Source organism: Marmota monax, unplaced genomic scaffold, assembly GCF_021218885.2.
Source record: "Marmota monax isolate L192 unplaced genomic scaffold, Marmota_monax_Labrador192_F-V1.1 WCK01_AAM20220418_F8-fsc00004, whole genome shotgun sequence".
NCBI lineage: Eukaryota > Metazoa > Chordata > Mammalia > Rodentia > Sciuridae > Marmota > Marmota monax.
The window spans coordinates 29,118,421-29,140,497 of NW_026692881.1; the positions used below are offsets into that span (position 1 = coordinate 29,118,421).

Here is a 22,077-nt window from a genome sequence, read left to right on the forward strand (position 1 = left end):
CATTTAGAGAATGTTTCTGTGAACACAGAATTTAAGTGTCTTACTTGATATTTCCAGTGGTTTTATTTATTGATTTTTGTGGTATTGGGGATTCAATCCAGGGCCTCGGATGTGCTAGGAAGTGCTCTGCCACTGAGTGACATCCCCAGCCCTGTTTTTTTTTTTTTGTTTGTTTGTTTTGTTTTTTTGAGGCAGGGTCACACAAGGTTGCCAAGGCTAGCCTCACACTTGTGATCCTCCTGCCTAAGCTTCCCCCAAGTACGTGGAATTACAGGCATGTGCCACCATACCTGGTTTCTGGTGATTTTAGTTCTCAGTACATTTCTTGAAGTTAAAAAGATTGGAACTTTTGTTTTTAATCACATTTTTACTTGTTTGGTAAGAATTTATGAACAAAGACTTTGTATTCTTTCTTTTTTCCTATAATGAATTTGTGTAATGTTCAGAATTATTCTTTCAAAAACCTCCCTTGCCAAAAACATTTATAGATAGGATTTAGAGTATTTTTCCTTAGTAAGTGAGACACAAAGCAGAGATACTGTCTTGCTAGATTTTAACTTGTGTCTTTCCTTTTTAAATTTTTAAGAAATAATTATTTCTTAGCTATTAATATAAATGTGCTGGATTTAGGCCTTTAAAACTTATTATCTTATACTTTGGGAGTAAAAAGAATGACAAAGGGAAAGCTCATTCTCTGAAGTAAAGCTGGAACTCACTGGGGCTCACCTTAATTTTTCTGCCATTTCCTCTTTCACTACTTTAAGAAAGGATAGATAAATGAATTGGTCTCCTAGCAACTCTCACCGTGCTGAGCTATTTATAATGCAGCAGTTGTGGATTTGTCAGTCAGTTCACCTGCATTATCGTGTCACCAGCTGTGAATTATTTGTAGGCATTCTGGGTTTTTCCCCCATATTGAATGTTGTTTCTCCTTAATCCAGCTGTAGGCAGTCTGGCCTCTGGCTTCCCTAAGTTTTTGTGTTGATTGTCCCTATTATGTATTACAAGTTGTCCTAGTAGCAAGACCAACCTTTTTCTTGTCCATAATGTCTTCACTTATCTTGTTAATTAATTAATTATTTTTTGGCTTCCAATTTCCTTTTATTTTAAACTTATTTGTTCTAATCAATTATACATGACAGCAGAATGCTCTTCGTTATACACAATTTTTCACTTCTCTGGTTGTACACCCAATTTCCTTTATTTATTTATTTATTAATTTATTAAATACACAACAGTGGAATACATTGCAATCCTTATTACACATATAGAGCACAATTTTTCGTATCTCTGTATATAAAGTATGTTCATACTAACTTTTGCCATTATACATGCACTCTTTTTTTTTTTTGCACAATTCTTTTTTTTTTTTTTAAGAGAGAGAATTTTTTAATATTTATTTTTCAGTTTTCGGTGGACACAACATTTTTATTTTATTTTTATGTGGTGCTGAGGATCGAACCCAGTGCCCCGCGCATGCCAGGCAAGCGTGTTACCGCTTGAGCCACATCCCCAGCTCTACAATTTTTAATACACATATATACCACAATTTTTTATATCTCTGTTTGTATATAAGGTATGTTGGTCCCAAATTCAAATCTTCATACATGTATTTTGTATAATTTACATAGAGCTTCGTATCTTGCTCAATTAATCAAAAGAATAAGGTAAAGGAAAATAATTCATTTATTTCTAAATCTTTTTAAAATTATATGTTGAATGATCCTTGAAACTATTAGTAGTATTAGCAAATAATAAATAGATTTAACTGAAATTCAACTCTAACTTTCAACTAGAAGACTTAAGATTAAAGAGGCTAGGGCAATAAGAGGACAGAAAGATTTTCAGAGTATATTAACATACACTGACAGCATGTATATAATTAAGTTTCCCAGTGTCTCACTTTTTTCCAAGTCTAAATAAGGAGAGTGATTGATATTCACACTAATGTCCTGGGATCATAGAACTAAGAATGGGATGCAGCTCAGTGAAGCATAGAGCTGTAGACTATGCAAATCTGAGTTTGATTTCTAGCTCTAACCCTTTTCTAGCTGTGTAACTTTGAAAATTTCTTAGTCTCTCTCTGTTTCATTTTCCTCATGTCCAAAGTGATGATAGTGAGACCAGCCTCATAGTCCTATGAGGACTGATTGGAAGAGAATGGATATGGGGGTCTCATAAACAAATCACGAGGCTCTTGTAGTAGTTCTGGGAAAGGTGGTAGTAATTTGGACTAGGGTGATGGCAGTGAGAGACATGGAAATTTTCAAATTAGAAAAGTGGTCAGTAAGTAAAATTGGTGGGACTTGCTGATTGTTGATTGGATGGGGATAGTAAGAAAGTTGTCAACCACGACCTAGGGTTTGGGGGTTTTAAAACTGGTTACATGATGCTGCCACTCAATGAATAGGGAACATTAGTAGATGAGACAAATCTACCCTTTCTTCCTAGCCTTTAGCATCTAGGAATTGAAAGAACTCTGCCCTTCATTGCATAATTTGTAACTTTATTTACTTGCCTTAAAGAAAGCTCAGTTTGCTAAAATAGTCTTATTATAATGTTGTAATAAATCAGAGAGAACCAAGAATGGTGGGTCATGCCTGTAATCCCAGCAACTCAGGAGGCAGAGGCAGGAGGATCACAAGTTCAAAGCCAGCAACTTAGCAGGACCCCAAGCAACGAAAAGTTTTTTGAAAGGTGGGATGGTATGCTGGGTGGCTCAGTGGTAAAGCACCCTGGGTTTAATCTCCAGTACCAAATAAATAAATAAAATCATAGATATCATTGGTATATTATGTGGCATGTAGAAAAAAACACTTAAGGAACTTAATAGCTAATGGAAAATTCTGAAATCTGTTCTTGACCCTCTGAAAACAAATTCTGAAACCTATGAGCAGTATTTTATATGCCTTCATTACTATACTGAACTAAAATTGAGAACTACTCTAACTTACCTATATGTTTTTTCAAAACAGTATAATACAGTAAATGAAATATAAAGAAAAAAATAAAAGTCGCTTTTAATAAAATAGATATAGTGATATGTATTATATGTATATTTATATATTACTATACTAACAGTCTTCATGAAGATGTCCACACTAAAATATTGTGAATCGAGGGCTGGGGTTGTGGCTCAGTGGTAGAGCGCTTGCCTACCATGTGTGAGGCACTGGGTTCTATCCTCAGCACCACATAAAAATAAATAAAATAAAGGTATTGTGTCCATTTACAACTAAAAAAGTATTTTAAAAAATATTGTGAATGACACAAGTACAAATGCAGACTCACACAGGTTTATCATAGTAATGACTCAGGACTGGAAAAAAGTTCTTTTGTGCTTAAATGGAAAATGGAGTTAAGTTCTAGCCTCAGGTAATTATAAATGGGTTTCACCTACACAAATATCTGGCAGACATCCAGAAGTCAGGCAGTACCCAGGACAGTTCTTTATTATGTTCTATGATCTGAGCATAGCAGGACATCTAGCATTCCTGGCCTCTACCTATTAAAGGCCACTGGAGCTGCCACCCTACCAGTAATTGTAATCACCAAAAATGCATTTCTTAATTGACCTGTTCACACCAACTGGCATTTGAATGAAGTAGCTAAGGCAGTCTGCAATCAATGACAGATGAATGCTCTTACATCATTTTGTCCTAAATACACAAGCACTGTTTTTAGCTTTTGTGTCAGATAGCTGAAAGTTAGCTTAGAAGAATAAATAAATGAGTCTCTGGCTTAGTAGACTTCAAGACCATATGAACCAGGCCCTTCCTGTTGTTCTCTATCATAGCACCCTCTGATATTCCTAAATAGCATTTTTTATTGCTCACAAATATGTTTTATGTTAATCCCTTGAGCTATGGGGCCAAAAACCCCTGTCTCTTTTGCTCCTCACTATATTCTTGGTATATTATGTGGCATGTAGAAAAAAACACGTAGTATGTGAGTTAGTAAGGCAAGCCACAGACGCATCCTCTATGAAGATGTCAGTAGATAAGTCCTAGGTAAAGCCAAATATCTTCTTACCTTCTGCCTTTTCTCCCACATCCGGGTATTAATTCTGCTGTGTCCCTGAGGACACATGGCTTCATTGTGCTGGTTCTCCACTGAGCTCAGGACACTAGGGCTCTGGCCCTGAGGCTAGATGTGGGCCCAGCTACTAGGAAGCTCTATCTGCTCCTCTATTAGGGATTATCTTTTCTATCCCTCTATGACTTATTTTGAGGTAAGAAATGTGAAAGTGAAGTGATATTTCAAGCTAATCACAATGGTCTAAACAGAAATTCTGGGATAGGAAGTTACCAAAGTCTCAACTAATGTGTCTAATGGGAGCAGCTTCTCAGGTTGCCTATGCTTCTAGGGTTATGGTATAGGAAGCTGAAGAGTTGAGTTTGGTCTCAGATTGGATTAGTATGTAGCTGGATATCAGTCTTCTCAATGGTGCCATTTGTTTACACTTAAAATTTTTTTATTATAAAGTATTACACAAGTAAAGAAAAATGAACACTGGATAAGTTTATAGCTTAATGAATTATCGCAAAGCTAAACATTCATGCAGCTACCAAGTAATAGAAGACTCCAGGGCTAGAGGTATAGCTCCGTGGTAGAGTTCTTGCTTAGCATATGCAAGACCTGGACTTTGATCCTCATCACCAAAAAAAAAAAAAAAGAATGAGGCAAATAAAAAAGAAAAAAATAAAAAAAGTCCTAGAACATCTTCTTATCTTCTTGTACCTCACGGGAGTCATACCCCCTCCTTTTCCAAAGATAATTACTATTCAAACTTCCAACATTATGGTGATAGTTTTTAAACAGTATGTATCCTTTTGTGGCCAGATTCTTCCACTTATATTTGTGAGATTTATACATAGTGTTACTTGTGTCAGTATTTTGGACTTTGTTATTGCTGGGCAGTATCCCACTATGTGAATATACCAGTACACACACACACACACACACACACACGTATGTATATATGTAGACATTACAATACTATTCCTTCTTTGTAGTGTGTATGTGTTTGTGTGTGTGGTACCCTGGGATCAAAGCCGGGGCCTTGTGCACTATAGGCAAGCACTCTACCATAGACCTACACCCAGTCCTCTTCTGTTGGTAGGTATTTGGGGTTGTTCCCAGTTTGGGACATTATAAATAAAACGCTATTTATATTTTGTCCTGTGCATACCTAAGTTTAATTGCTGGGTCATAGAATAAGTGTACATTCAACACTATTGGAAATTGTGAAATAGTTTGCCAAAGTGATTGTGTAACTTTGTAGTTCCATCAGCTATTTATGAGTTCCACTTGTTTGAAACATCTTGATATTAGAAATACATTCTATTAACAGTGTTTTTACTTTGGGCCACACTGGTGAGTATGTAGTGGTGTTTTATTGTGATTTTAATTTGATTACTAAAGATGTTCAGCATTTTATTTGGATTTTTTGGCTTATTAGCCATCTTTCATGGACTGTTCAGGTCTCTTCCTTCCTTTTTTTCTTTCCTCTCTCTATTGAGTTGCCTTTTTCTTATTGCTTTGTATGAGTTCTTTATATACTTTGGATGTCTACTTAGATATTTTCTCTTATTCTGCATCTTGCATTTTCCTTCTCTCAATTGTATTTTTCAAAAAGAACAAGTTCTTGTCTTTATTTGGTTCAGTTTACAAGTCTTTTCTCTATGGTTAGTCTTTTTAGCATTCTGTTTAAGAACATTTTTCTTACCTCAAAAGCATGAAGATATTTCCCTATGTTCTAGAAGTTTCTATTGTTTTGCCTTTCACATTACATCCATCATTCTTTCATGTTGCATCCACGATTGTAATCCATCATTTTTTCCTACTTGGATATCCAGTTGGCCCTGCACTTTCCCCACTGCTCTGCATGGCCTCCTTTGCCAGAGATCAAGCACTATTCAGGCTTGGGTTTGTTTGGAATCTGTTTTGTTACACAGATCAGTTTTTCCATCCTTGTGTTAACACCAAACTATCTTAATTGCTATAGTTTTAGACTAAGTCTTGACATCTAGAAGGATAGATGTACTTCTTACAGATTTTTTTTTTCTATAGGTTTGTTTTGTAGCTTTCTTATTAAAGTAAGGCAATTACCTTCTGTTCCTAGTTCCTAATTTGCTGAGTTTGGGTTTGTTTTTAAATCATGGGTAGATACTGAATTTTATCAAATATTTTTCTGAATCTATTAAGTTTTTCTCCTTATTGAAATATTAAGCTAGACTTATATTTCTAGAATAGATTTGATAGCATTTTCTGGTAGACATCTGTTCTGGAATTTTCTTTGTTAAGGAAGAGTTTAAATTATAGATTTTTAACTAGCTGTCAGACTACTATTTTTAAATTTCTTTCATCATTATAAATAATTTTTCCCCTAGGAATTTGTCTTGTCTAAAATTTCAAACATAATTGTCTTAAAGTTATTTATAATGTTCTCTTTTGATCTCTTTTTATTTTGAGGTAATATCAAACTTAGATTAAAATTGTAAGAATAGAGCAGATAACTTTTTCTAAATCACCCCAGAGATGCTTAGCCATATGTCCCTTGGTTATCTCTGCATTTTGAGTTGATTTTTGTGTATGCTTTCAGGTATGAGTCTGAGTTTATTTTTTTACAAATGGATGTTAGAAATTTTTTAGCACTCATTTTTCGAAGAGTGCCCTTTCTCTACTAACCTTTGAACTTCTGTCAAAAACAAGTTGTCCATATATGTATGCTTTTATTTTTAGATTCTTTATTTTATTCTCTTGATCTATTTGCCACAGCTGTTTGTGATGGTGGGACTTGTCTAGTAACAGTTACCGTGTTAGGGGCGAATATTTTTAACTCCATCATACTGCTTTTAGTTCCCAGTTCATTTAAGCATCAACTATTATGTTGTAAGTTCACTGAAAAAGCCAGTAAATTTTAAGCAAATTATGATTTATTACATGATCTCATATATGTTAATTTTATGAGAATGATTTTAAAAGTTATTTCAAGGGGCTGGGGATGTGGCTCAAGCAGTAGCACGCTCGCCTGGCATGCGTGCGGCCTGGGTTCGATCCTCAGCACCACATACAAAGATGTTGTGTCCGATGAAAACTAAAAAATAAATAAATAAATATTAAAAATTCTCTCTCTCAAAAAAAAAGTTATTTCAAATGAATGCTGTCACATTGATGGCTTTTTAATTTACTGAACAAAGAATAATTATTCAAGTCCTATGACACTTTGGTCATATCAGTCTTCTTTTACCAAATATACATCTTTTGGCTAGTTATTGGATCTTGTTGCTGTAGGAGTTTTTATTTTGCATTTCTTTTTAAATCTTCTCGAAGTAGAGATGTTATTCTTATAGGAACAGTTGTTATAGGACTAATATCATGTTTTAGATGTAGCCAGCATGCTTTATTCTCTAGCCATGTATCGCAAGGTTAGCTTTTATTATAACTCGCTAGGTAAGCTTTTTGTCTGACAATTCAAACATCAGATGAATGATTGGCCTCAGTGACTTTTAAATGTCCTTCAACCTTGAGATTCTATTATTTTTTAGCAAATTAAATTTCAGCAAGAATGTCTTGAGCACCATCTTAATAATGAATGTTATCTAAGAAGAGAAACTGTCTTTGCCTTTGAAAGGCTCAGAATTTTATTGGTGAGATAATACCTTAAAATATTGTTAAAAATTGTGCATGATTAATTATAGAATGAACAGCACACACCATAAATGCCTGAAATGTGAGCACAGAGGAGGAGACAATGTGGTAGAAGTAGAATGAGAAAGAGCACATCTTGTCATCTTGCGTGGGGGAAATCAGTGAAAGAGAGCCGCTGAAGCGGGACAAAGGAGTACACATTTGCAGGAATGTCAGTGAAGAGCTCAGCTAGCAGAAGCAGACAGCAGTTTGGTCTTGTTTTTAAAATGAGGGGCTACGTTATGAACTACTGCAGTTTTATCAGCAATGGCATTCCTTTGGGTGGGCACCTGCACAGTTGTTCCATTAGCTGTCAAGTTTGAAAATTATAGATTTGCATAACTAAGTTTTGCCACCAGTAATTATGTCTTAATATTGCAGCAGAGTAAAATTTTTTTGTGGACAAATCCTCACCCATATTATGAGACACATCTGTTGGAGAAACAGTATGAACAGGACTTACATCTGAGATCTGTGATTTTGGAGTTGCTAGAGGTTAGAGCTATCCTCAGACTGGCAACCCTCCTGCCTCAGCTTCCCAAGTTGTTGGTATTATAGGCATGTACTACCAGGCCCAGCTTTGGGGAAGTACTTTTGAGTTCTGTTGCTTTTCATCATCTGTTTGAGTCTAGTAGATTCTAGTGTTTTGTTTGTGTTTAGTTTTTAAGGTTCAAGGTCATACAGAGGTTAATTAAGACTGTCCTCCTGGGTTGTTGCTACAGTCTGAACACAGTATTCCATGTTATCATTTGATTTTTAACATGGTGTTAGAACTATAATTAAAAGTGCACTAATTTCCAGATGTGCTGCGGCATGCCTGTTAATTCCAGTGGCTCAGGAGGCTGAGGTAGAAGGATTGCAAGTTCAAAGCCAGCCTCACCAATTTAGTGCGGCCCTAAGCAGCTTAGCAAGACTCATGTCTCAAAATGAAAAATAAAAAGGGGTGGGGATGTGACTCAGTGGGTAAGCCCCTCTGGGTTCAATTCCTGACTAAAAAAAAAAAAAAAAAAATTCACACTAATTAATTTTTGTTTAATATTGTTCAATTAAAATCAAATAGACATATACCAGAAAAAAAGTTTAAATAAATGTCCTGCAAAATTGTAAAGCACCATAGTTTCTTTCCATTAACTATGACTTAAACAAGTTATAGAATATTTCTAAAATTTAGTTTATTACTGAATATGAAATATGTATAATGAACCATCTGTAGGTATGAAAATTCCAGATATTCAATTTATATATCATAGTTTTCAGTTTTTAACCTTATGTAACTAAACTCTTCTCAGGTAAAACTTAGAATGTGGATAATATTTTATAATCTTCTGTCTCACATTAAGTTTTTACAATATTTGATGTCTAGAAACTTAGAAAATAATTGATAGACATTACTTTTCTGCCTGCTTTCTGATCACCCCATTATTGATCACCACAGGACCGTTACTATAGCTAATGTGCATTTTTCTCATGTCTCCTACAGGCCACAGTCAGAACCAGCAAAGTGCATACATGATGATTGGGCCATTTTTATTGAAGAAAAAAAAAATTGAAGCAATGGAAATTTAATCTTAACAAAGAACAATATGAGATTTTCTATCCATTTTATCTCATTAACACATATTTTATTCTTCTCAACCAGGTAGAATTTGATCTATAAGAAATACATTTTAATATGCTTAGTTGGAAAAAATTTTTAAAAGAATTCAGAGCTGTTGGTGCTGTAAAAATAGTGCATGTATTTCTGTGATTGTTTTAGTGTCACTTTTTTGTTGTTGTTCATTTTTGGCAGATAAAATAACACAAGAAGATATTGAAGGCATACTACAGAAATTTACTGGGACAATAATGCAAGTACCCCCTCTGTGAGTTCAATTATTGATTTGATTAAATGTTTAAATTACTTTCCACTGCTTAACATCACTCTAAACTAGAATGGGATTCCTTTTGTTATATGGCAAGGCAGATTTTAAATCTGCCATAGGGAATGATCGTGTAAAGGTGAGCCAGATTTAGACTCACGTGAAGCTCTGTCTAGGAGGTAGTGTGGCGTGGTCTCCTGTCCTTGGGTGTTCCACAGTCTAGCATCTGGGCTGTTTGTGTTTTTATCAGCTTTTCCAATTCTGTCTATAGATATCAAGGCAGTTCTGCTGCTCAGAGATGTTACTTTCCCAGAAGTTACCATGAAGGACCGTGCTGAGAGCATCAGAGTTGTGCTAATATGTCCTAATATGCACTGCCTCTCAGAAGTTAGGCCCATTCCTTTGGGGCCTAGAATTTTTCTCTATGACAAATGGAACAGATGAGAGTTATATTAAAAATATAAATATTTTGCTTTACCACTCGGTTCATTCAGGTCGCTATAACAAGATATAAACTATAGCTTAGAAACAGCAGAAATTATTTCTCACAATTTTGGATGCTGAGAAGTTCAAGATAAGGGACTCCTGGTTCAGTTGTTGGTGAGGGCCAACTTTCTCATAGCCAGTGCCTTCTTACTGTGTTCTCACACTGAAGGGGCAAGACAGCCATCTGGGGCCTCTTTGGTAAAGGCAGTGACCCCTTCTGGGAGGGCTATGCTCTGTGATCTAATCACCAACCAAAAGGTCCTGCTTCCTAATACCATAATATTGGTACTTAGGATTTCAACTTTTAAATTTGGAAGAGTCATAGATGTTAAAACCATAACACCACTTAACCATATTTGTGCGCATGTGACCATTTCAGGCAAATCACTTTTTTTTTTTTTTTAATGGCTGATGTTAAGTCAGGATAAGTTACTAAGAGTTATTTTAGAATTTTGTATTCATATTGCATTTTTAACTCTTTTTTTCCCTCTTTTTAAGAATGTTGAACTACCTATGGAAAAATGTTTTTTCATATATTTCCTCAAATGTAAAACTTTAAAAATTTTAGTAAGGCCTGAATAAAAATTAACTTAGGCCATTGTTAAACTGAATTAAACTTATAAGGACCATTTTAGATTTTCTTTGCTCTGACTATCCAAGGATTTTGTGACCTAATAAAATTTTATTACACAGAGCTAAAATATATGAAGTAGAGTTTATGCTTATAAGCTTTTTAGAAACACTGATAACTTTAATATAAAGTGAAATTTATTATAGTAGAAATTATTTCAAGGAAATTTAGCTGAGATCATTATGACCAGAGGCTACTACTGAGTTCCTTGTGCCCTTGACATAGAAAGAGACTAGGGAAGGGAATGTATGAGTAGCCCATCTCCAGGAAGATCGTTAAAGAAGGGCTCATTGAATGCCAGAATGGGCTCAAATTAGCCTCTAAGATATTTAGGAGCTTTATCCCTGAAAACATTTTGGAGTGGGTTGGAAGAAAAACCAGTTCAAGTTTTAGAAGGGCTTTTCACTTTAAAGGGCTGCTAGATATTCTTTCTTTTCATGCCATCATATGGAATTACCATCTCTCATTCTCTCTCAATCTCCCTCAGATCGTCCTCTCTTATTCCCTCCCTCTCTCCCTCTCTTATCTTGTAAGTTATTCTGCACTAAAGAAAGATGGACAGAGACTTTCAACTTTAATGAAGAGAGGTGAAGTAGTAGAAGCAAAACCTGCCAGGCCAGTAACTGTATACAGTATCTCCCTTCAAAATTTCCAGCCACCATTTTTCACATTAGGTAAGATGGAGAAATCTGAAATCATTTGTATTTACTGTACCTTTATTTATATTTAGTTGCTGTTGAATAATTCTAATGGTTCCCTATGTTTTTGGAGATTCTTCTTAAATTTTGAATTTATGAAAGGTTGTGATTTGGTTACACATTTAATGAGATACCTCAAGCTCCATGTATGGAGGTTCAGAAATGTCTTTTTCAGTAGGCTGAGTTTTTCATGTTATAGGATGTCATCTTGCTATTAAATTGGAAGTAGCATACCTTAGATCCATCCCTCCGGAGAAGGTCTGGGGACGTGGCTCAGTGTAGAGCACTGCCTAGCATGTCCAAGGCCCTGGGTTTCATCCCCAGTACTGTAAAAAGAAAAAGCTCTCTATGGAGAAAACAGTATATATCTTTAATGTTTTAGACTTAAAATTTTTATCTTATGGAATGCTTTTCTTTCCATTTTTGACTACTACTGATACATTTGGTTTTAGAATAGATGTTAATTTGTCCTCTTAATATCCTTTAATAAAGAAAAAAATTCTTTATTAAAGAATTTTATCCTTTAATAAAATATTTTTAGCTTTTGGACAAAAACAAATTTTAAGAATGGACTCATCCCTCCCCCCCCCCTTTGTTTCCTGTAAGTTACTACTAAAGATCCTGAAAATATGGAAGAAACAGATAAGGCAGAATGTATCTTTGACAACATTGTCACATTTTAATTCAGGCCATCAATTTGAATATATAATTCATATTTGAAATAAACTATAAAGCTAGTTTTTGTTGTTTAGAAATTGTATGTGCTTCCTGGCTGCAGCAAGTTGTAGGTAAAGTCTTGAGCACCTAAGAGCTGTGAAGTATCAGGAGGTGTAGTTCTTGATGCTCAAGCTCTCTGACATTGATCCCACCATTAATTTCATATAGTTAGGATTCCTTTTAGAAATAACTTTCCAAAACCATTATTCCTAAACTTTGTTGCTTTTCGTCACTGGCATTATTATTTAATGTGTATTAGGTTTCTGCAGAATGTGATATTATATAGTTAAAGAAACTCATTTTCTTAAGTACCTTGATTGTAAATTGACAAATAATGAAAAAAAAAAATCACACTGAAAAGTATTTTGCTCCATTCACTGAAAATGCAACAGCTGGCCTGGCAGAGTGAGTATTGTTTACAAAAATAAGAAAATTCCTATTTTTCTGACTTCATATGTCATAAATGCCTTATTTCTTTGACTCGAGACTGCAGTAGACCAAAGAGTTGTCTTTCACCGAAGTCAGATATAATGCAAAAAATGTCAGCACACCTCGATTCCATCCTGGTGCTCCTTTGAATTTTATCAGTGTCCCCAACCATTAGTTCATGGGGGGAAAGAAAGAAGAATAATTAAAATCTCCAGGTGGGGAATTTTTATTAATTTCACTGATGGCTGTATTCCTTCCTTGAGATTAGAGACAGCAAGAATGTAGTCCTTTTGTGTGGAAATGCGGCAGCTCTTTTTGGTATATCTTGATGATAATGAAATGAAGCAAACCCCTGCTCTCCCACCAATGAACTTGTAAATGCTATGCTAACAAGCTGATTAGATAATCAGTCAGTCCTAGGACTTTGTGTAATTTCAAGTTATGTTGTGATTTTTTTCAAAAATATTTCAAAAATAACATTTATATATCCTGAGCTTTCTGTGTATACTATAGTACACAAACATGATCCTTATCATTGTGAAAGATTTCTTTGTTGCTTGATTTGTTGGTTATATTTTTTTGAACTTACATATCTAAAAGGTTTTAAATATCTACAGCTCATGGGAGCAAAGCTGATATTTCTAACCATTTAAAACCTAATAAATGAACAAGGTTCATGTATCTGAAAGTATTTTTAATGTCTGTATTTCATGACAGCAAAACTGAGATTTCTAACTATTTAAAACCTATTAAGGGAACAAGGCTGAGGTATTAAAGGGGTATGACTCGCCAGTTAATTTAAAATGTGTTCATGAGTTTCTGCTGTTTGCTTTCTCCACACTTTGACTTTTCAATCTCACAAACACATATGCTGCAGGATGAATAATTTATGTTTCAGCACATAAATATTTTATCACTCAATGGTTTGCATAGTGCATTTTTTACACTTGTTTAGGGGCATCATTTCTATGTAAAGTGGATTTCATAGGAGGTTAGCAATTTACCATGTCACTGTTAACATTCCAGATGTTGAATGTGGAGGAGGTTTTTATATCAGAAGCTTGGTCAGTGACATTGGCAAAGGTAAGCAGAAAAATGAATTATGAATTATCATTTAGAGAGTAATATTCCTTTTTGATGGGAAGAGGGAATTTTCTATTTTTCATATTTCTGAGTAGTGGCCTGTGGAACTGAGCTCTTACTGCTTTCAGCCTTGGGAGCATTGTCAGTTTCTAGCATGGAATTACCATCCTCTGCAGCTATAGTGAGGGACTTGTGATGGGACAGGAAGAGAAAGGAATGGCAGATGAAGGCAGGAGCAATGAATGCAAGAGCCAATGTTTTTTTAAGTACAAAACATTTTAACTCCAAGTAGATATCAGAAAAAAAAAAAGACATATCCTCCTAAAAGTTATATTTATTGATGCAAATCACATTAAAAAAAAAAAAAATCCTGGAAACCATAGTCTCACAAACCACCAGGAAGTTGTGATTCTGGCTCTGCTATTTCCCGGCAGTTACAACACTAGACTAGTATATCTCCTGTGCAAAGTAAGGGTAAAATTGACCTCATGAGGTTGCTTCATGAATTGAATAAAAATAAATATGTGCCAGTTTTTTGTAGACAGTTCATGAGTTATTATATTGTTTTGCTACTTAATTATTTGTTTATCTTAGGGGTCTTGGCTCTTACTGGTTTACTTACAGTTCAGCTTTTGGGATGGTTTTGAGAGGTTTGAGTCAAGTTCTTTTGTCATTTGAAAGATTATAGATTGTGAAATACTGAAACACTCATCTTATGGAATTTTCACCTTTTGTTGCTGTAGAGCTCTCTTCCTGTGCCAATGTACTAGAGCTTACCCGAACCAAACAGGGGCCATTTACACTAGAAGAACATGCCCTCCCTGAGGACAAATGGACAATTGATGACGTTGCACAGTCTCTTGAGCATTGCTCGTCTCTTCTGCCAGCAGAGCTGACACTTAAAAAATCAAAACCCGAAGAGTCTAATGAGCAGGTTTTGAGCTGTGAATATATGACTCTAAATGAGACAAAGGGGGAAGATGATGTTAATAAGACATTCTGAAGTTGTCCTGAGAATATCATCATTTCCTGGTTGACATTTGAATCCTGTGTGTAGATGCAGAATGACAAGCTACGTGCAAGGGACAACCGATTCTTCTAACTTCTTTTTTTTTTTTTTTGCATGAATAAAAATGACCATCATTTAGTTTCTATAGCCTACAATTTATTTACTATACATTATGAATGGAGTTGCACTTGTTCAATTCTTTTAAGATATTTTTATATTAAAATATGAATTTGATTGGAATCAGGATATTGATGGTGTGTTTGATTTCTTCAGCCTTTTTCTATGAAAAAGCTGAACTGATTTTCTAAGCAAAGATTTATGAGCTACGTGTCTGAGTAGCATCATTAAATGTGATTTTGATTTTATTTGGATTTCCATGTGGCTTCATTGTTTAAGACTTCTCTAACTCTGTTTGAAATGGCCATTACTGAACTCCTTCTTGCCTTTGGAGAGTTTGTTATTAAAAAACATTTCCTTAAAAAGACTGTACTCACCTAGTATTTGCTGTGTGTGTTCAGATCTTAGAAATGAATAAAGTTTTATAATAAATATTTGTAAATGAACCAATCATTGCTGCTACCACTTACAATATGTAAATAAAAGACTAATATTGAATTAATTTCTCTTCTGTTAGAGTCCAAGACAGCTCCTCCTCCAATAGCTTTGTGCAGCTGTGTGCTTTTTTTTTGATTTCATCAACCCAATCAACTACTTTGTGCCAAATTACTAAGTAACATAATTTTAAAAATTTAAACTACAGACTGTATCTTAAGTTAAGGTTTTCTCTGATCTTTAACTTTTATTTCTCTCTCTCTCTCTCTCTCTCTCTCTCTCTCTCTCGTTTCTTCAGTGGTTTGCTCTTTATAGTGAAGTTTATAGACTTGGAGGTAGCTGTCCTGTGCTTCCAGCTGATCCCTTCTGCTCCAAATACTTAAAAGTAGTGATTCTAAAATGTTTTTGTTCAAATAGCTGGAAAGTTACAAATCCCTCTTTCCCATAATTTTGAAAATTATAAAATTGTAAATTTTATGAAATGCATCCTTCATAATTTTGTTGAGAATGTAATGTATTATGCAACTGATATGCAGAAATGTTTAATTTCCTCTTCATTTACACAAATATAATTTCAAAAGGAAAATTTTAAATTTCATAAAATTTGAGTTTTGGGATTTTTATTGATTACCTTTAAAGGTGGTTGCCTGCTTGCAACTCAGCATTTTAACATTTAAATTTAAAGTTATTTTATTTGTGGTTTATCTATTTGTGGTTAATATACAAAGTTAGGTGCTTCAGTAGAGCATCTTCAGCATATTGGCAACATTTGAAATGAAAATATTAAAACTAATTCTTAGTATGAGACCAAAAACTGAGCATACTGATACCTTGCTGCATTACCATAAAATGACAAACACATAAATTTATAAATTGAAAATTTATTATTTTACTTATTCATTTGTAGTACTCTACAATTTGTGTCAACCAAAGGTGGCAGTGGCTACCTCTGCCTGTTAAGAGTGGCATAGGTTGCAATATATTTTCATTCGTTGCCAAAGTCCAAGTTGGGGAATGTTTCAGTTTTAGAATATGGATGAGGTAGTTCTGCTTTTTTTTTTTTTCCCATCTTAAAAATTGACATGTACAATTTACTGATTAGGAAAATGTCAAGATTATTTGAGAAGGAAATAACTTCTAAAAATGATAGCCAGTCCTTTTCTTTTATATTGAAAACATTGAAGAAAATTTTCCCAAATAGAAAAATTACCTCTAGTCCTTACCATCCTAATGCACTAACTTTCAAAGTTTGATTTTTATAATACTATTTTTTCCTTTTTGTTCAGATAATTAGTCTTATATGACTTAAAAAAAAAAAAAAACTGGTACTGGGGATTAAACACAGGGGCCCTCCTCCACTGAGCTATACCCCCAGCCCTTTTTAGTTTTTATTTTGAGACAGAGTCTCGCTAAGTTGCCTAGGCTGTCCTTGAACTTGTGATCCTCCTGCCTCAGCCTCTTGAGTAGTTGACATCACTGTGACCACCATGTCCAGCAGGCACCTATAGTTTTTTATTGACAATTTTTATTTGATATTATTCATATTTAGTTTTGATAGTGATTATTGTAATCATATTCCTACCTACTCATAATTTGTTTGAATCATTTTCCTATGACAAAATACTTGAATTGTTTTGTTTTATGAGGATAAATTCTCCGAGTGGGATTATTCAGTGAAATTATTTGACTTTTATGTTTTATGTTGCCTTATTGTATTCCCAGAATTGTTACACCTCACAGTGTCCCATTTGTGTTGGGATTTTTATGTGCTGTTGTTACTTAATAAGAGAAAAATCAAAGTTTCTCTTAATTGCTTTTGTGTGATTACCTGCATACTTTGGACATCTAGATAAATAAATGTCTTAATGGTTTCTTGATCTGTATGAGTTATTTGTGCAGTAAATGCTTGATAAAAATGTTTATCATGACTTTTGTAAACCTTAAGGCTTTTTTTTCATTTTGCTGTCTAGATTTGCTAGAATGAATTATTTTATGAATTCATTCTCTTTTATCGCATGAAGGGTTAAATTATACTGAAACTTTAAAATATTCTTGTAACTCTCACAAGTAGCTAAAACTAATAGAGATGCTCTGAAAAATTCAAGATTCATCCAGTCTGGAATTTAAGTACCAGCTCTCTCCCCACCACCATTTTAATCAAAAATATTAAAGAAGTATTTATGTCTCATATATTTCAGGCCTAAGGCTTCATACCATAATACAGTTATTTTTCTTATAAGCAAAAGATAAATTAGAAATTCTTAAAAATGTCTTAACCTGGAATATACCAAATCACTACATTTTGGACACTTTAAGCCTTTTATATTACTGAAAAATATTGTCCTAACCTAAGACCAACACAGTGGCTTTAGAATTATTTTATTTGAGGTCTTAAAATCCCTAAGCCCTAAGGCTGGGGTTTTAGCTCAGTGGTAGAGCACTTGTCTTGCACACGAGAGGCACTGGGTTCGATCCTCAGCACCACATAAAAATAAATAAATAAAATTAAGGTATTGTGTCCATCTATAACTAAAAAAAAAATCTTTAAATCCTTGAGCATTAAAATAATAGAAATCTGCTGTCGATAAATTCAAGATTGAGAAATGTGAGTAAGAGCTAAACTCACAGTGTCTTATACTGACCAGATCTTTTCCTCTCAAATACTTGAATCAAGACAAGCCACTGGCTCATCATCAGAAATGATTCTGCTAAGAGTGCTTTATGTCAGGTCTTCAGTACATCTTATGACTCTGACCAGTTTGAAATTTGTATTGGATTTACAATGGACGTATAGAGGTTCAATTAGGTGGTGGATTGTTCTGTTTTCAAAGAAAGCAAACAGTTGACCTTTTGAGGTATAAAATAGAAGATGTGATTCAAAAGCACTCTATAATGTTAAGACATTTATTAAATAGAGGATAATAAGTATGAAGTTTAGGCTCTGAAGTCGTCATATTAGCCTTGTACTTAAAATTTAAATAGGATTGTATTGAAATTTTCTTTCTTTAAGGTGTGTGTGAGCAGCACTAGTTTGCCCTGCTGGTTCATTTTATGTCATTGTCAAACACTTGTTACATGGCACTCAAATCAGTCACACCTTCATTTGTCAACTTGTGAATTAAATTCTTTGAAGAGAATATTTTCAGATTGCTGTTTTCAACAGTGATGCCAGTAGGAAGGTTTAAGTCAGAAAAGTATTTTGCTCTTTTATCCATTACTTTTAAAATTCAGTATATCAGATTATTTTTCTCTCTGCCTTAATCTGCTCTTCATTCCTATGCAAAGCCCTTAATCATTTTAGGCCTCAATTTGTCCATCTTTAAAACAAAGGAGACAAACTTTTCTCTAATTATTTTTCCAGCAGTCAAATATTAGGGTTCTGAGTGTAGGTCATTTGTATTTATTCTGCTCAGGAACTCATTCCTCATGAAACTGAGTCTTTATCTTGTTCATCAATTCTGGAAAATTTTCATTTCTTTGCATATCACGTCTCTTCCAGCTAGTAGTCCTATTTATATCTTCACATTTTAGTCTGTGTCTAATTACTCTTTCATATTTTCCATCTCTTTATCCCACTATTCCTCATCCTGGGAAATTTCCTCAAATCTTCTTTCCAAATAAAGAATTCCTTCTTCTGCTATTTTTATTTTCTGTTTAACAACTCTATTTCAGTGGCTATTGTGTTTTATTTTTATTCCTAGAACATTAACTGTTTTTCAAAATCTTTTTGTGTGTTGTCTTATTCTTTCAGTAGGGGTTTGGTAAACCTTTTTTTAATCTTTTTATTAGTTATACCCAAAATCACACATATCATAAATATATAGCATTATTTTTTTTTTCCCTCCGCAAATCAAACGTGTAACCAGAAATGAAATCAAGAAACAGATCATTTGGGGCTGGGGATGTGGCTCAAGCGGTAGCGCGCTCTCCTAGCATGAGTGCGGTCCGGGTTCGATCCTCAGCACCACATACAAACAAAGATGTTGTGTCCGCCGAAAACTAAAAAATAAATATTAAAAAATTCTCTCTCTCTCTCTCTCTCTCTCTCTCTCTCTCTTTAAAAAAGAAAGAAAGAAACAGATCATTACTAGTCCCTCTCCCCAAGCCCTCTAGAAACTCTTTTCCAATCACCAGTTACCCACTCCTACACCCCCACAAGGGTAACCCCTTCTAGCATTATAGATCATTAATGTTGCCAATCTTGTGCTTTATATAAATAGTATTCATGCCTGGCTTCTTTTCCCAATGTTATGCTTGTTTGTTTGTCTGTTTGCTTTATGGACATTGAACCAGGTTCCCTCTACCACTAAGCTACATCCCCAGCCCTTTTTATTTTTTATTGAGGCAGGATCTCACTAAATAGTTGCCCAGGCTGGCCTTGAACTTGCTTCAGTCCCCTGCATACCTGGGATTACAAGCATGCGCCACTGCTCCCAGTTCAAAGTTACATTTATAAGGTTCTTCCATTTTATGTTGCTGTCATAGCTCAGAGTGCTTATAACAAAGTACCACAGAGTGGGTGACTTAATCAGCGGACATTTATTTCTCAAAATGCTGGAGAATGGGAAATACAAGTTCAGGGTGCTGGCAAGGTCAGGTTCTTGGTGAAGGCTTTCTTCCTGGCTTGCGGATAATTACCTTCTCACTGTGTCTTAATGTGGCAGAGAGAGGAAGCTCTTCTGTCTCTTCCTCTTACAGGGCACTGATCCCATTATGAGGGCTCTAGCCTCATGAACTCACCTAAACTTAATTGCTTCCCAAAGACCCTGCCTCCTACCCATAACACTGGGCACTGGGACTTCAACATAGGAACTTTAGAGGGAGACAGGCATTTAGTTTATAACAGCTGCCTAAAGTCATAGGCTAGTAATTCTCACTATTGCTTAATATTCCATTGTGTTTAGTATTACCCGTTTATTCATTTTTCTGAATGATAGGCTAGCACTTCACTAGCTTTCAGTTTTGGATCTATAAGTGATTTAGTACTGATCTGGTAAAAACATGCACACATTGAAGTTGGACATTTCTAATAATGAAATCTAGGTTTTAAACTATAGATGGGTTAAGCTTTAGTTGGTACCAGAGCAGTTTTTCAAAGTTACTGTTCTAGCAGTGTGTGTGCATTCTGGTGGTTCCCCACACCCATCAGCACTAAGTATTTTGCATTTTGGCCATTTAGGTGGGTGTTTAGTTAATCATATTGTGGTTTTAATAAGCTTTCCCCTGTTTTTTTAGAGTATTGGGTGTGTGGGGGGGTGTATTTTATTTATTTATTTATTTAGTCTGATTACCTGGTCTGTTGGTCTATTTAGTCCGATTGTCTACTGGTCCAATAGTTCCGTTTAGTTACCTGACATTTTTAGGGAGTGTGCTCTAATATTTTTCAAATCTCCTAATTCTCAACCAAGGCAAAATTGTGTTCTTGATGTTGCAGAGTTGGATTATGAGTTAATTCTGTGAGACTTATGGAAAACTGTGTACTTGGGTCCAGAGTATCTTTCCAGAGAGATTTGGAGTTTGCTTTTGTGAAGCACACCAGAGATATCACTATTCCAAATCTTAAATATATAGTTTCCTAATAATAGAGCCTCCAAATACACAGTAATACTAGGTACAGAACTGAAAGGCGAAATAAACAAATTCACCATTAGAGCTGGAGAAATCAGTTCTCTGCCCTGTGACTGGTAGACCAAGTAGACCAAAAAAAAAAAAAAAAAACAATGATACTATGGGAAACTTGAACACAAGCAACCAAATGACCTGATTAATGTACAGAATGATCCACCCAACAACAGCAAAAATAGGGTTTTAACAAATGTACATGCAAGATAGACCATCTCTATCTCATAAAGCAAGTGTTTAATAAAGTTCTAAGAATTTAAATCATACACTTTATATTCATGTATTTTATGGTCTCTGACCACAATGAAATGAAACAAGAAACTAATTACAGAACTATCTGGGAAATCCTCCAATACTCAGAAGTTAAATGACAAACTTCTAAATAACTAATGGGTGAAGGGAGATATCACAATGGAAATTAAATTGAACTGCAACTTGTAATTCATGAGACACAGTGGAAGCAGTATTCAAAGAAAAATTAATAGTATCAAATGCTTATGTTTGATAAGAAGAAAGTGACCTAAGTTTGCACTCAAAAATTAGAAAAGCAGTTACCCTACTGGTATGAGTCAGCACCATGTATAGCCAGAGGAATGAGAAGTTAAGTTCCATTTGTGTACAGTGTGTCAAAATGCATTCTACTGCCATGAACAACTAGTTAGAACAAATTTTTTAAAAACACTAATAAAAGTTTTTTAAAAAGTAGAAAATCTTTCTGTGGTGTTACATGTTTACAGTCTGAGCTTCTAGGGAGACTGAGACAAGAGGAACTCTTGAGCCCATGAATTTCAAGACAAGCCTGGGAAACATAGCAAGACCCCATCTCAAAACGAAAACAAAAACAAAAACACAACAAAGCAAAAAACTAGAAAAAGAGAAAATTTAACCCAAAGCTATCAGAGGAAATAAAATGATAAAGAGCGGAAATATATATACAAAAAAATAGAAATAAGAAAAAAACAATAGTAAAAATCAGGAAAGACAAAATTGATCATTTGAAAAGATCAGTGAAGTAAAATGATACAAATTACCAATATCAGGAATGAAAGAGGAGACATCACTGTCTATTATAGACATTATACAAAACCCTCATGCACAAGACCAGGATTACAAAAAATGTTAAGCAGGCATCTCTCAGATGCACAGAAACAAAACAAAGGATTTGAAAACCAAAGCAAACGATGTATAAAAAGGGATAATGCCTGAGGACTAAGCAGAGTTTAACTGGGGAATGCAAAGTTCACTCAAGGTTCAATAGTTGATGTAATTCACCATATCAACAAATTACACAGGAAAACC

At 34.6% G+C, this 22,077-nt stretch overlaps 1 protein-coding gene across 1 annotated transcript in view; it reads left to right on the forward strand.

Annotated features, from left to right (window-relative positions):
• Window positions 1-17,033, forward strand: part of Trub1 (TruB pseudouridine synthase family member 1) — a 31,283-nt gene extending 14,250 nt beyond the window's left edge. The window contains exons 5-8 of the mRNA XM_046450258.2: window positions 9,482-9,554; window positions 11,203-11,342; window positions 13,539-13,595; window positions 14,339-17,033. Coding sequence (XP_046306214.1) covers window positions 9,482-9,554; window positions 11,203-11,342; window positions 13,539-13,595; window positions 14,339-14,598 — 530 coding nt within the window. The 3' untranslated portion in view covers window positions 14,599-17,033. The remainder of the gene's footprint in view (window positions 1-9,481; window positions 9,555-11,202; window positions 11,343-13,538; window positions 13,596-14,338) is intronic.
• The last annotated feature ends 5,044 nt before the right edge of the window (window positions 17,034-22,077 follow it).